The 14791-nt window shown below is 33.5% G+C and overlaps 1 protein-coding gene across 1 annotated transcript; it reads left to right on the top strand.

Annotated features, from left to right (window-relative positions):
* The first annotated feature begins 10914 nt into the window (after window positions 1-10914).
* On the top strand, window positions 10915-14569 carry LOC128558781 (uncharacterized). Its single transcript, XM_053548995.1, has 3 exons — window positions 10915-11034; window positions 12377-12496; window positions 14061-14569. The coding sequence occupies exons 1-3, from the start codon at window positions 10983-10985 to the stop codon at window positions 14228-14230; spliced, it is 342 nt and encodes a 113-aa protein (XP_053404970.1). The 5' UTR covers window positions 10915-10982; the 3' UTR covers window positions 14231-14569.
* Window positions 14570-14791: the final 222 nt, after the last annotated feature.

The raw sequence follows: 14791 nt of genomic DNA, 5'->3' as shown, positions 1-14791 counted from the left end.
AACATGTCTACCTTACATGGATTTAGGGTAACAGTTATCTCGTAAGTCATAATTGCTTGATAGGGATGTTTCCAAAAAGAATGGAATGAATGAATGTGTTGGGTTTTACGGCGAATCGACACAAAAAGGTCATATATCGCCGAGACAAAACGAATGAAGTCTTACATTGTACAACGCATTGGTAGTAATCTTTTTCCTGACGTGAATGTTGGATATATCATTCTCTTAGCATCTGATTCACTGCATTTCATAAATTGCTGATATAAAACACTGAGTGAACCTTTCTGCATTTCATGAATTTCCGGTATATACAACATTTCCGATATATCCGATATATACCACACGATGAAACGTTGTCTCCAATGTTTACATCGTAATATAAGTTTCACTAAGTGATTTACCGATAATTCATAAAATTCAGTAAGTTCTGAAAGCCATTTAGAGGGAAAAGGCATAGAATTAATTACTTAAGTTTAATAATGGAAAATATATTAATCTGTGTAGAATAATACTATAAATAGAGAAAAAAGATTTTGTTTTGTATACCATGCGTGTATTCAAACATTTTGAAAACTAACTGCAAACACCAACCGGCGAATTTCCTTCTCGCCTCTTAGATAGAAGGGGGCCAGTTTCGAATTATGACACGGTCGATATTTTAAAAATATTTAAGATAGCTTTATTTAAATTGTATTAATATCAATCTTTTATCTTTTAAAAGTTTATTCTTAAAGAAATCATTGTGTACATGCATGTAGCTACAAATAACAGATGGGAATATTTGGCTACACCTAAAATCCATAAGTTTTGTGAGTTATTATTTCCGGAGGCTGATTTGAACGAATCCGGTGTGTTCTACTGCAAACGGACAGTAAGTGTCTTGACCTGCTTTTTCTCCTGAAACTTAGTGGTTGAGAGACATTTTGCTTATCAGGGCTTTGCGCCCTAAGGGTTGATTTTTATGAAAACCTGGTGTAATTTCATGAAAGTACACAAACAAGTGTATGGCATTGTTGGTAGTAAAAATGCTCATATTTTCTTGATTTTAAGAGGGATTCGGGGTAGGCTATAATGTTTGCTCCTTTTAAAGGTGACCACGTAGGCCAAAATTAATGTTTTCATTTTGAAGCTTACCTTAGTGCCATATTACAATATAAAGCAGAAGTATTATTACCTGTAAAAAGCGAGTTGAAAATCTAGCAAAACACCACCCCCTCTGCCACCTTGTTAGTAATATCATATTTTTTATCTTCAAGTCAATATATTTATCATTCCCACGAGGAAGATGATGGCTATTTGGTTCACATATTTGTGTTAATAAAATTCATTTAATTTCACAAAAGTACGTGCGTGAATTGATATCATCGTTGTATTCTTACAGTTTTATATATTGTTTTCATAGGGTTATTAGTTAACTTTTTCATCTTAATTTTATTTATAGCAACAAGGTAAGTTACTAGAATTCGGAATTCCCCTTTTTGAAATGTAATATGATAGGTCGCGCCTGCAGCTAGACCGTGATGATTTCTTAAACCATTGTGATTAACGTCTCTAACAAAATATAAGACATTAAGGACATACCAGGCATCTTTCACCACCGTAGGAGTTTCTTAGGCGGAATCGATTAAGCGCTTCTCAGAAGAGAATGGGAGAAACCTTTTAGTATAATCAATTACTTTTATTCTGAATATTTGGAAGACCTGCTAAGAAATATGTTTTCTAGAAAAAGAATGGGAATATGACTCCTTCCACTTATACGTCTGACTAATATTTATACCCGAACGTGTCTGAATTCTTTGGTCGAATCCTATCATGTTGTATACAAATTGCTAAATATTAAACCCATGTCGCGTTCACAAGGCAACAAATTGCTTTCATAACTTGCAGGATAACAGTTAATCGTGTGAACACAGTAAATACGACAGTAACTCTGATGTAATTTGGTCCCCAATAATATTCCTCTCAGATTCCGCGGTCCTGTATAATCTGGTCAAGTCTGCTTTAAATTGCCAAAGGACTGAAATGTCTATCAGTCATTAGCGACCTGCTTCTAAAGACCGGCTTACATTCAAAATCATTTTATAAAGTTAAATTTGTTTTAGTCGGTATGTTTTCTGTTTAAACCTGTTTACACAGAAAGCAAAAATAGGGAAGACCAACCCTACCAAGTGTAGCTAAACATCAGAAGATTTCTTGCTCACAGAATGTCGCTGTTTTTGTTTTTTTTTTTTTATAAATTTTCAAATGTAAAGGTCTACACTTATTTACTTTAAAGCCAGAGACGTTTTGACAGGGAAGCAACTCATACCTTCTTCTCGTGCTTAACTGTAAGAGTTGATTTGTTTTAATTTTTGCCTGAAAAAAATACGTACTGATCAAAATAACTTTTTAATAACCAATACTTTACGTTTTTGAAGATTTCTTTTAACATTGAGACAATGAGAAATGCTCAAAAGGTTATAATGTAAGACACAGTTGCTAGCAATTTGTGAAGGTAATACATGCTAGTTGTCAAACATCATCTTACTTTTCCTTTTAATTCATGGAACTGATTTGTTAAACAATGGCGGTCAAAATAGCTTTCTAATATGAAATATCTATACAATTTATTTACATTTGCAATAAAGTTTTATTTTCATGTTTTATGCATGTATTAAATGAGTGAATGGCCGTATACTTGCATTTTACCTACATGTAACAGGGTACATTATATTTTGATTCCATTATCGGTTGTTTGTACATGTAAGTATGGGTATGGGGGAAAGGATCATTCTGCTGTAAAACTGGGGTACAAATATCTTCAGCAGAAATATAATAATAAGTTCTGGTATAAAAGTACAGATAAAGCAAAAGTTGATATTCAGCAAATTAATACATATAACATTTTGCTGAGATGACTGTACACATTCATGCAAAGTTATTTAACAGTGGTGAGTACAATACTGAATGCTGTTGGACTCGAACACAGTAGTAATAATCCATATTTGGACGAGCCGAATGCCGAGGCCACATACGGCTGTGTACGAGTCATATTGAATTCAGTAGTGTACTCAAATCTGTTAAATTACCTCTTTATCTCACATAAAGAACACAGACATAAAAAATCACGCATTTTAATTGACAAACAACAATACACATCAATACGTTCTTCTCTGATAACACGTATGATAATTTTCCAACATTTACTCTCAGTAAAAATAAATTGAGGAAAAATTGTTCATGAAATATCATTGAACAGAAAACGTCCTTACTTAGAAATGAAGTGCTTACACTTACATGTTTCGTTTAAAAATGAGAAAAATATATCATTTTACAAGAAATTTACTTCTTTCGCTATATACAAGGGAAGTAATTCCAAATGACTATTTATAAGGAATCGGAAGAGTTGTCCCGTCCAGTATGAAAAAATATGGAGTTTTTGGATGTTGTTATAGGCCTATATACTTAAGAAAATGTGAATACACTTTAAATCACACAGTACAATACTGGTTTCCATTTTGTATTGTCACGTGATAGAAAGAAAAGCTTCTAATTGGTTGAAACTATACAAGTATGAAATAATTCAAGTTAACAAAGACAAACCGTGCATTTTCCCTAAACCGAGGAACAGCGTGGAATGTCATCGAGCGCTGGCAAGGCTTTTTATCTACGCTGTCCCAAGGGTTGGTAAAACAACAGCCTTCCGGCAGACATGTTAGATCGTATTTCTCCCGACTGTTTATGGGCCTATTATTGCAATAGCTTACCTAAAATTCTTTCATACACTAATAAGTGATAATATGACGTCCTATTACGCCGTCAATATTCGCGTGTAGCAAGATATTTCCTACCAGAATATCTTTGTCTTTTCCCGCTAAGTAGACACGAAATAGATGTCTAGTAACATTTTTGGTCAAATTCTAGAGTAAAAAGTCCAATACCTATCTGTCCATAAATAAAAATTTTTTTCAGTACTACACGAAAATATATATTTAATGTATATACAAATATCTTCAATAAATAGATACAATTTTGTTCACCTACGAACGCCGAACACAATAATAGATACATTTTGGATGTCATATGAAACAGACTGAGCCAATACTAAACTCAAATAAAATATAATGCGAAAATCAGGGCCAATATGAAAATAGGCCATACGAGAAAACATAACCTAAATACAGTAGTCAAGCATTTAGCCTTGTGAAATCAAGGGCCCACTATGGAGTTGAACAATGACATTACCAAGGATCAAATTAATTCATATCTGCTTTATTTGTCCAAGAGCAGTACGTCGTATTTACCGCTCCTTTGCTTTGGGCCAATACCAACACTCTGGGATAAATAACTAGACCAATATGAAATAATTTAATCAATAACACTATATTTCTGATAGTTGCATATTTGTTTGAAGTGTAAGAAGAAAAGACATATTCGTAAGTTGAAGTGCTGTTATGTGCAGGATACAAACCATAAATAAAGGTGGTCTAACACTCTCGCAGCTGTTCTACGAAGAAAAGATACTTTGGAAAAATACGACTCAATTAAGCAAAATAATAGCTGACTAGGTTTGACTGAATCTGCGCATCAAAGGTAATGAAAAGTTCAACACTCCTTACAGTCGCTTGCACATGTTTCATACAGACAGTTTAAGGGGAGTTTAGAATCTGGTGTTACAGTATCTGTAAATTCAGGAGTAAAATATGCCAATCTCAGTTTACTACAAAATGTGTTTTATTGGCTTTCAAAGCATTCTGAATCTACAGACCACCTTACACGTAAAACTAAACCATTCGATGGCTTGTGTCATTCATGCTGCTAAACTTTTTATACATATAGGTACTGTCACACCACCGACACATGGACGTCTTGTTCGGGCAATTTATGCCTGAGTTTGTAAATTTTATATAGAAGACAACGTTAGTTTTATTATTAAAACAAAGTGTCGAATCTCATGTTGAAAAGAGTATTCTAACATAATACTGCTGTTTTTGACATTTTCAATGGCATTTGTAACATGATATTAATGGGTCAACAAGATTGCCTGTTGTTATCATACCTTTACATTAGCGCGTTTCATGGCGAAACGAATGTATAATGTCTTTTAAACACAAAATTAAACCAAGGAAAATTAATATTATCGATAAATATCTGTATTATCATTCGTTAAATTTGGGTTTTACACGTTTTGTGATGTAACAGCGTTAAAGTTAAAGTCTTTGTTTCCTGTTATAAAATATATAGGGAAACAGGCCCAGATCCAGAAATAGTTTGAAGGCACCAGTTTAGAACACAGGCGTCAACGGCGAGGCGCATAGTGCTGAGCGGGGGTAGGTACGGGAGCCCGTCGGCCCTTTTTAGGGGGTAAGGGGGTCTCCCCCTGTGCATTTTTGAAATATAAGTATGAAATGGTGGCTTCTGGTGCATTTTGGTGTCTAAATTTAGAGGTACGGGATGGGTATACCCATCATTTTAGTGGGATCAGGGGTCTTCCAGTTGAAATTAGGTAATGAAATGGTGAACTCTGGTGAATTTTTTGTTCTAAATTTTGAGGTACGGGAGAGGGTACTCCCATCATTTTGGGGAAATAGCATACTATACTGAATAGTTTTATATAAAAGGGTCTAATTACAAAGTTTCAGAAATCAAACAATGAAACCTTAAATAAATGTCTAACAGAATATATGAAAAGTGAAAAAGTGTCGTAAAATGATACTTAAACTTATTTGACCATCTTTGAAACATTGTATAAAATGAAAAGTGTTTGTTTTATATATATAAAATAGAAAAATATATATGCAGTTTAAATCAGCACTGACTGAACTCGCATCAAATGACTTAGATTGGACATCGTGCCATAACTCTGTTCATAACTAATCAAGCATCTGTAAAGAGAGTTATAATCATTTGAGTATTTCTATTATTATTGTGTTTGCTTAGTTTGTTTTAATCAAAACTGCAAATACATGAAGTAATCCTTCAAACTTTCTCTTCAAACAAAGAAGCAAAGACAAGAAATAATCTTCCTTGACACTAAGTGCATATCGTCTAAATAAACAAGCAAATAGAGACCCAAATCATGCTTGATGCACATAATTTTAGGTGTACACGTACATCGTTTTATGTCGTGTCATTTACCTCAAAAACGGTACAAATGTTTAAGCATTGTCAGCCAAAATGTAAATAAACATTTTTTTCTAACAAACATGCAAATGCATTTCCTTTAAACTGTAGACGTTAGAGTTACCAACTTTTAAAGTTTTTGACATTATATTTGTTTTACTTATTATACAATTATTGAACCTAATACGTTAATATGATAAAGTCTGTCCCTGTTCAAAGTCAGTAGTTATATCTCAATCCATTTTATATGTATAGATATAATAAAATTTGTTACTTTTATTTTGGGTCTTCTTAAGCGGATCCCTCAACTTCTTTAAAATCGTCAGCAAATGATGCATTTAAGAAGATATACGTATTTAAATATGTATGTCATTTGCTGCCGCATCTTATTCTTATGGTTATATAACTATGAAAGCATTTTCAAGTGATTATCATGAAACATATTACTATAGTTAAAACTGTCATAGCAAGATTTTGCGGAACAATTACTAGTTTCGTTATAATTTACTGCTGCTGTTGAGGATATAGACCAGGAAGGGTTTCATTCCTATATTCGTTATCTTTTACTTGAACATAATTTATTTCAGTGGGAAAACGTTTCAAGTTTGTACAAGTGTGAGCGTTGATTAATATGAAGAAAGAAAGATAAATTGCTGACAAGAAATTAAAGTAATCTTTGATACTAATGTTCAGACAACCTCAAATTGTTTAATACAAAAACGTTTTGTGTATGAGAGTTTGAAGAGTAAAATAGTCCTGAGTATTTGGTTGTTTTATGGTTTCTTCTTTAGCATGATAGAACTACTTTAAGAATCAGTCAGTCAGTTTATCGAGTGACTAGTTTACCGTCAAACTTAATTCCCTTATGGGGTTTTCATACAAACATGGGGAACAAATGTATCACTGTTTTTGCAAATTGTTGTTAGGAAATTTCTAACTTTTTAAGTAAACATATATTCAGTCGGTGAGCACATGTATATATTACACGTAATTTATGTCTATGAGATGTGCTGAATAGGTCGTACGTTTTTTGAATGATACTTTTTCTGTTGGACTTCTGTCCTTCTTCTACTTTTCACGCTTGATTCTAGGTCGAAAAGTTGACGTTTGCACAATTGTCGGGTCAAAAACTTCAAGATTTCGACTTTTCGCGGTAAATGTATAGCATGAAAAGTTGGAATTAGATGCTTAATTTCAAGTTTTCGCGTATCTGTCTAGTCGAAAAGTCGATGGCGGAAACAGGATTCCGTATTATAATGACACTGTGGTTAGTGTGCCAGAAAATGATTCTAATCTATATGTTTCATTCAATAAATAACATTGCATTTTTTTTTAAAAAGGAGTTAGTTAAAACACATGTGTCCTATACATTACTAGATTGATGTAACATATTTGGGTTGATACCCAAACGTACAGAGTTTTGTTGTACTATTCCAGGCATTTCAATAAGTCTTTTGATTATCAAATTTTAGAATTTTAATATTTGGACCAGTAAAACAATAGATTTATCAAACTTGTGAATCCAAATTTGCAACTTATACTTAAATGGCGTAATCTACTTCTCAAAGGGAAATAATCTACAAGGACGACAGCGTTCTCCGATTATTTATCAAAACTTATTTAATCTCGAGTTTAATATGACCTTGACATTTTGCCTACTGGCGAAAAACTGTAATAGTGGTCATTTACTGATCATTTACAATACTCCTATGAAGTTTAACACGCATTGGTTGGTTATTATTCGAAAGCTAAACGGTCTGTCGGGAGTACAGCGCTTTAAAATATTTTTTGCAAAGAAATATACGCAATCACCTCCGAAGTCTGCGGGTAGGTAATAATAAACAAGCGCTACACAAGCAAATGAAATTGACACTTTTGACCATCTTAAAATCTCATAAAGTAACGGAACAAAAGACTGGAACTTATAAAACTAGGGGAACCAATAAGTTTACAAGCGGTTTAACATTTTGTAAGAGCTAAAATACATGCGTGCCAACGCAGGTTTGTTTGAAAAAATGTTAACTTATTATTAGGTTGCATTATACATTTATCTAAATGCATTCTGTCCATTGTATATTGGATATGGACTTTTTTTTATCAAATACAAGGTAATTATTAAAATAAACGTCTTGTGTGAAGAATGTCCGTCTCAAGTTCAACGGGTAATCTTTAGATTTTTCGAAAAAATATTTAGATCGAATTCGCTTTAATACTTCGCTAATACTGTGGCAAATATAATGTTTGTCGGTCCGTTGGTTTTTATGTTTTCCGGACAATAACTCATGAAAGGCTTAACATATTTAAATAATTTTTGGTACACAGGTGTAACATCATAAAATACAGGTTAAGTTTGACTTTGAGGTCAGTAGGTGAAAGATTAAGGTCACACTGACCCGTAACAATTAAACGGTTTCCGGATGATAACTTGAGAACGCTTGGGCCTAGGATCAAATATTTTGGTACCCAGGTGTAACATCATAAAATACAGGTCAAGTTTGATTTTGAGGTTAGTAGACCAAAGGTCAAGGTCTCAGTGATCCGGAACAGTTAAACGGATTCCGGATGATAACTTGAGAACTTGGACCTAGGATCATGACATTTGATAGGGAGGTTGGTCATGACCGGCAGATGACCCCTTTTGAATTTGAGGTCAGTATGTCAAAGGTCAAGGTCAAAGAGACCCGGAACAATTAAACCGTTTCCGGACGATAACATGAGAACGCTAGGATTATGAAAATTGATAGGAAGGTTTGTAATGACCAGCAGATAACCTTTATTGATTTTGAGGTCAGTAGGTCAAAGGTCACATTGTCCAAGAACTTGATACACAGGTATCAAATATAGGACAAGTTCGATTTTGACATTGGCTTACTTCTGTGACAAGTCCGTATTTTGTGACAGCTCTAGTTTAAAGATAAGATTATTTGAAAAATTTATGTGTAAGATAACGCTCATCTAATTTTGATAGTTATTGGCTGTAATTTAGTTTTAAGCTTCAACTTACATTCTGTTTCAGAACGGTAATAAATATCTGTTGTCGAGGGCTTTGCGTTTATCGTCTGATTCAATTCCAAGGTCAATCAATGACTGCTTATCTACGACGAAAGTAATATTTTTTGAAAACAGTATTACTTTATGTATTGATTAAACCCTTAAAAGGAAATTCGTAATGTCCCGCAGCTCTTATCAGTTTAGTGATAGCGGAGTGCTCATTTAGAAATTAAACATAATTCTTATTTATTGTGATTACACATCTCTTGAGACTTAAAGGACTGATCGTCCCTAATAATACAAGGTTCTGATCCATACTTTTAAAGCTCTACATAGTACATCTCCTGCATTTACAAATGTACAAATAGAAACCAAACATCACAAGAATCGTTGTACTTGGTGATGCCGAAAACCAAAATCCATGTAAGCTGGTCATTTTAACTTTTTGGGTAAAACTAAATTCTACATAAACTTTTTGGTGTGGAATAAGTAGTACGTAAAGAAATGAAACAAAGAAAAATGTCCTAAAAATATCAAAGCACATTTTTGAGATATTGCATCTGGACTTCTGAAGTAACGTCTACATCTAATACTTATAGTGTGGCCGTTACTGTGGACCATATGCTGTATTGTTCTTCTACGGGTAAACTACAGCATAAATGTATTCTGTGAATATCAGTCAAAAAGATATTTTAAGATCTCAAGCACTTGCTGGTAGCCTACCTTTAGTATTTTACCGTCTTTGTCACCAAGCGTTGGGGTGTCAAAATTCAGAACAGAATTTCTAACCAAATTTATGAATACATATTTCTAAAACAGACCCGTCGGAATTTGAGTTAAAAGGTTTAAACACCAAACATGAGTATCTCAAAGTCAGAAACAAGAAAAAACATTCATACGGGATTCGTGAAACAAAAATGTAATCACAATGTTACTGCAGATGGGTGGGTACTTGATAGTATCAAATTTACTTCTGTTACATTGACATTTGCACCACTGATTCCAAAGTCAGTAGGGAACGTCTACTGATCACAAGCAATCAAGGTATGAAATTTTACAACCCTCGCGTTATTGATCGCAAATCAAGTCTACAGTAAGGCGGACAGACGGTAAATATGAAGCAAACCCATTTTTGGCGGCTGATATAATAATGTATATTTCATCTTATTGAAAAACCAATGTATGAATTTGTACAATTTTTTTTATTTGTATTTTTTACGTTTTTACGTAAAGTGTCAGCGACCTAAAGCACTCGGCAACAGAGGCCTCACAAATATGTTTTTGGGCGTGCGTGCGCGTGAGTTTGTGTGTAAATGTGTGCGCGCGCGCGTGCATGCGTGTGTGTACAAACCCGACATTGTAACAGAATTGTAGACGAGGAACCATAATGGCTAAAGTCCTTTATTTATAAACTATTCTTCTTCTTCTTCTGAAACTGATTAAGTGAAATTGTCAATGCAGTTCCTACGCAATAGAAAAAGTGGAAACTCCACGGGTCGCTCAACACGACAAAAACGAAATGTTGCAGGCTCGGTTTGATTGAGCCTGCTCATGGACGGTAGTGTAAATGCATGCTACCGTCCACGCCCTCTAGCCCCGGGATGAGCAGAACCTGTACAATTTTGTGTACATCAATAACAAAATATAAAAAAAACAATTAAGATTGAATAAAAATGCTATGTCGGGGCCTCAATAGATGCAAGCGACTAAAATTTTGGGGGAGGAGCCAACAGTAAATGTTGACAACTTGTAAGCTTTTTATCCCATAACTGTTACAAGAAAGTAAGTCGTTCTTTATTGCTTCAGTTTGCCTTTGGCGCGCGTCCTGTAACCGTCTGGAAACAGTGTTTGCATTTACGTTTAATTCAAAAGACCAAAATTTTCTGAAAATGAATAACTTAAATGCATTGTGTTTGGGTTTTCTAATTGTTTGCGTTTTGGGTGAGTAAAATATATTTTTACGCTAATTTAACGCACGCTTTTTATTTTATTAAGTTAATTACTCGTATTCTTTGGTTTCTCAATAATGTCCTTCTTCCTGCGAAAGCTGCTCTCTTATTAAACATATTTTGCTTCGACTAAATTCAATAAAAATGTTTATCTGATATATTTCTTAGGAAATCAGGCTTTTAAAATATAAAGGATGCAATTACGACTTTTTCATACTTAATGTTTTGTCAAAATATTTTACAATTTATATATTATATAAAATTATTCAATATATATGCTATTTCCTATATCTAATGTTTTGAAAATTCCGTGGAAGATTTCTAAAAGTATGTTCAAATTAAGGCTCTTCCTACAGATTGTATTAACTGTCGCAACATCAGGCTTTGAGTTCAATGTGGCGGTCCCATACTTGGACTCGGTTTTCTTATATTTTCTGGTCTTTTGGCAATACAGACAGTATCATTTATAAATATATTACACACTTTCTAGACGAAAATTATTTATTTATTTATTTGGGTTTTACGGCGCACCAACACAGTATAGGTTATATGGCGTCAAACAGGACTACAACTTTTGGTTTCACATCTCAGACGAAAACTACGTAAAACACATTGTTTATTAAGTTAATTCGGATGAGCTAAAGGCAGGTCGATTCCCGATTTAAGCTGTGCTTTATATAAATTCTCTTCCGTGCAGACTTGAGAATAATCGGTACTGAAATAATATCATTTACAGATTTTGATCAAACTTCAGGTATGATGCATCAGTGTTAGCTTAGATAGAGACAATTGTCGGGATATTCATATCGACTGACTTAAACAGTAATTACGGGACATAGAACTTTTTCTTATATTTCAGATAAACTCCTAAACTTTCATTATTTAAACCTAGTTAAGATATATAATGTTGTATCGGATGATCATATTTCTATATAGTTATCTCTTTTGAATATTAAACTCTTATTTATAGAAATTGTTTGTTTGTTTGCTAATTTGTTTTACCACAAACTTTCGATATTATGAGATAGAAATACTGTCGATTTCAATCAGGCAGCGGGCGATGTAGAGTAACCTTTTTATTAATAAGCTATGCCATGGACCAGTAATGACGATCGGCTTTTCCCGTTTGATTACGTATTTCGGCATTCTCCATTTTTTATAGAAAAACACTTTTTTTGGTTATAAGCGAAAGGTTGTCAAAACAGCTTTACGAACAATACCGTTTTATACATAATCACACGGAAATGGCCGAGTTCATCATGGGTGCACCGCACCACCTTAATGATGAAGCTTTAGTACAATTATACACTTTTAATGCTTTCTGTTCTTCTCAGTTTCAAGTGTATCAGCCATCAAATGTTACACTTGCATAGGATGCAACGACCCTTTTGATGAGAGTAACGCTCAAACAGCTACCTGCGAAGGATCCTGTCTGAAAACAAAGACGGATGGAAGTGAGATAATTTCGCTAAACCATTATAAATAACACAAGAGTTACAGGGGAATATGTAACATTTGACATTTTTATTTACAAATAACCTAATGAAGCATTAAAATTGGAGAACAAAACATATGAAAATCAGACTACAAACAAAATTGATATGCCAAACTGAGAATTATAAATTTAATAAATTGACAGCCATTTTGAGCACAGTGATGTCATCGTATAGCCGTTACCAAATATAGTAATTATGGCAAAAATTTTGTTAGATAACTTAAATTTCTTGTATATTTTAATATACACCTTTTTGTACAAACTAAGAATATTGTATTGCGACCTACAAAATGTGATTACCTATATTGTTATTTATTGATATAGTAATGCCTATATAAGGAGATATGGTAATGTCATTCTTCCCTAAATGGCTGCCGTGTCATTAAATGATTTGTTTGCAAATGGTTATATCTTCTTTGTTTGTTATCCGATTTTCATACTTTTTTCGCCAGTATTAATGTGTCATTAAGCTCCTTCTAATAAGAATTGTAGCCAAAAGTTGCATATTCCATTATAACATCACACGACAAAACCATCTTTTTATAGGATAATTTTTTAACTATCACTGGTTATTATGTACCTTACTATAACAAAAAGCCGTTAACGGATCACTAGTGGCACAGTATGCATGACGTGTCATAGTTATAATGACCCCTCTGAAGTTGACGTCACGTAGTAACGTAACTGACGGGTGAAAGGGTGTTGGATTGTTTTATGATCGATACTGAATAATTGCTGACTTATAAAAATATGCGATACAACTGACACATACAAGATGATAGGAAATATAAAAAATGATCATATCAGTCTAGTAATAATGAAATAGTATATAATAGAAAGGTCAATAAACGGTTTGATTATGTCTTCTAGCCATAATGATAACTTTGTTTCAAAATTCACCACGGGGCAATCCAAGCACCAGGTGTGCCATTATGGAAAGAAGGCACACTCAAGCCGTATGTCAGCTCTATTACACTTTTTTCTGCTTGTTCATATCATTTCGTTATTTCACAGATTAGTAGTTTCCGTTATTTTCATGTCTTGCCCGATATTGATCTAATTTAAGTCAAAATGTCAAATACGTATTCAAGTTGTATATAGTTATTGTGTGAATGAAACTGGAAGAGAAAATGCTCGAATTTCTGAGAACCAGCTATTGCAATATATAAACCAAAAGAAACTCTTTCTAAATAAAGGTTGTTCCCTTTGAGCGTAACTGCTTGATGGTATACCAGTATTTGTACTATACAGATAGTGCTTAAGCATTATGAGCGGGCCGCTGACTGACTAAATTTGTTCAACTATTACATCCCCGAACATATTAATCTTTTCAAATTGATACATTTACCTTCACAACATATAACTTTGTACATTTTATGCAGTTTTTCGCACAACATAAAACAAACTCGTATTTCTGTACGCGCTTAGGAAGTTTCACAAACTACTGCTATCTCAGACATTCTTGTTTAAGATATAAACTTTTTTAACAAATAGAAGTTATAAATCTTTATTTTCTGTTACAGCTGTAATTAGAGTTTGTTCACCAATTAGCCTTGGAGACGAATGTGATAGCAAAGACGGAACTGAAGCGTGTTCGTGTACGAAAGATCTGTGTAACAGTGCGTCAGGAATGAGCTTTTCCCATGTCGTCCTCTGTCTCTCCCTTTTCACTATGTTTCTGTGGGTGAAATAATGGAAACGAAAACGGACATGTGCATTATTTAAGACTTTGTAGGTCATTTCAAATTTTCAGTTAGAAGTATTATACAAAATGTTTAGGACGTTTATTTCATTTTTATTTGAAGGAAGTTCAGTCTATATTCAATTCTTAGTATGAGTGTACTGTTACTTGTATACATATATATCCCTTCAGACAATATCCATTTCTTAGTATGATTGTACTGTTACATGTATACATATATATCCCTTCAGTCAATATCCATTTCTTAGTATGATTGTACTGTCACTTGTATACATATATATCCACTCTTCTGTATTAAAAATATACCAGTGTCATGCAGTGGCGTTTGTCTTTGTCCCGTTTTCAACTTTAACATCTATCGCTTGGAATTAAATAATAGATGGCAGTACTCTATAAAAAAATCATACGATTCTCGTGAAGTCGTACAAAACAAATATTTAAAATGGTCGTTTATATTCATTGCAGAACGATTTCAGTAGTTTAAACCTTTACCCTGCTAAATTTCAAAAGTGGACTGGTCATCTTTCAATTCAGGAAGTTCCACTTACTATT

The sequence above is a fragment of the Mercenaria mercenaria genome, chromosome 7 (assembly GCF_021730395.1).
Source record: "Mercenaria mercenaria strain notata chromosome 7, MADL_Memer_1, whole genome shotgun sequence".
NCBI lineage: Eukaryota > Metazoa > Mollusca > Bivalvia > Venerida > Veneridae > Mercenaria > Mercenaria mercenaria.
This window is presented reverse-complemented; position numbering and strand designations above follow the sequence as displayed.

Bases quoted from the DNA above. Each gene is read 5' to 3' on its own strand.
- LOC128558781 (XM_053548995.1), top strand. From the start codon at position 10,983: ATGAATAACTTAAATGCATTGTGTTTGGGTTTTCTAATTGTTTGCGTT. The intron at 11,035-12,376 runs GTGAGTAAAATA...TGTTCTTCTCAG, and splicing joins TCTAATTGTTTGCGTTTTGG to TTTCAAGTGTATCAGCCATC. The intron at 12,497-14,060 runs GTGAGATAATTT...TTTCTGTTACAG, and splicing joins GAAAACAAAGACGGATGGAA to CTGTAATTAGAGTTTGTTCA.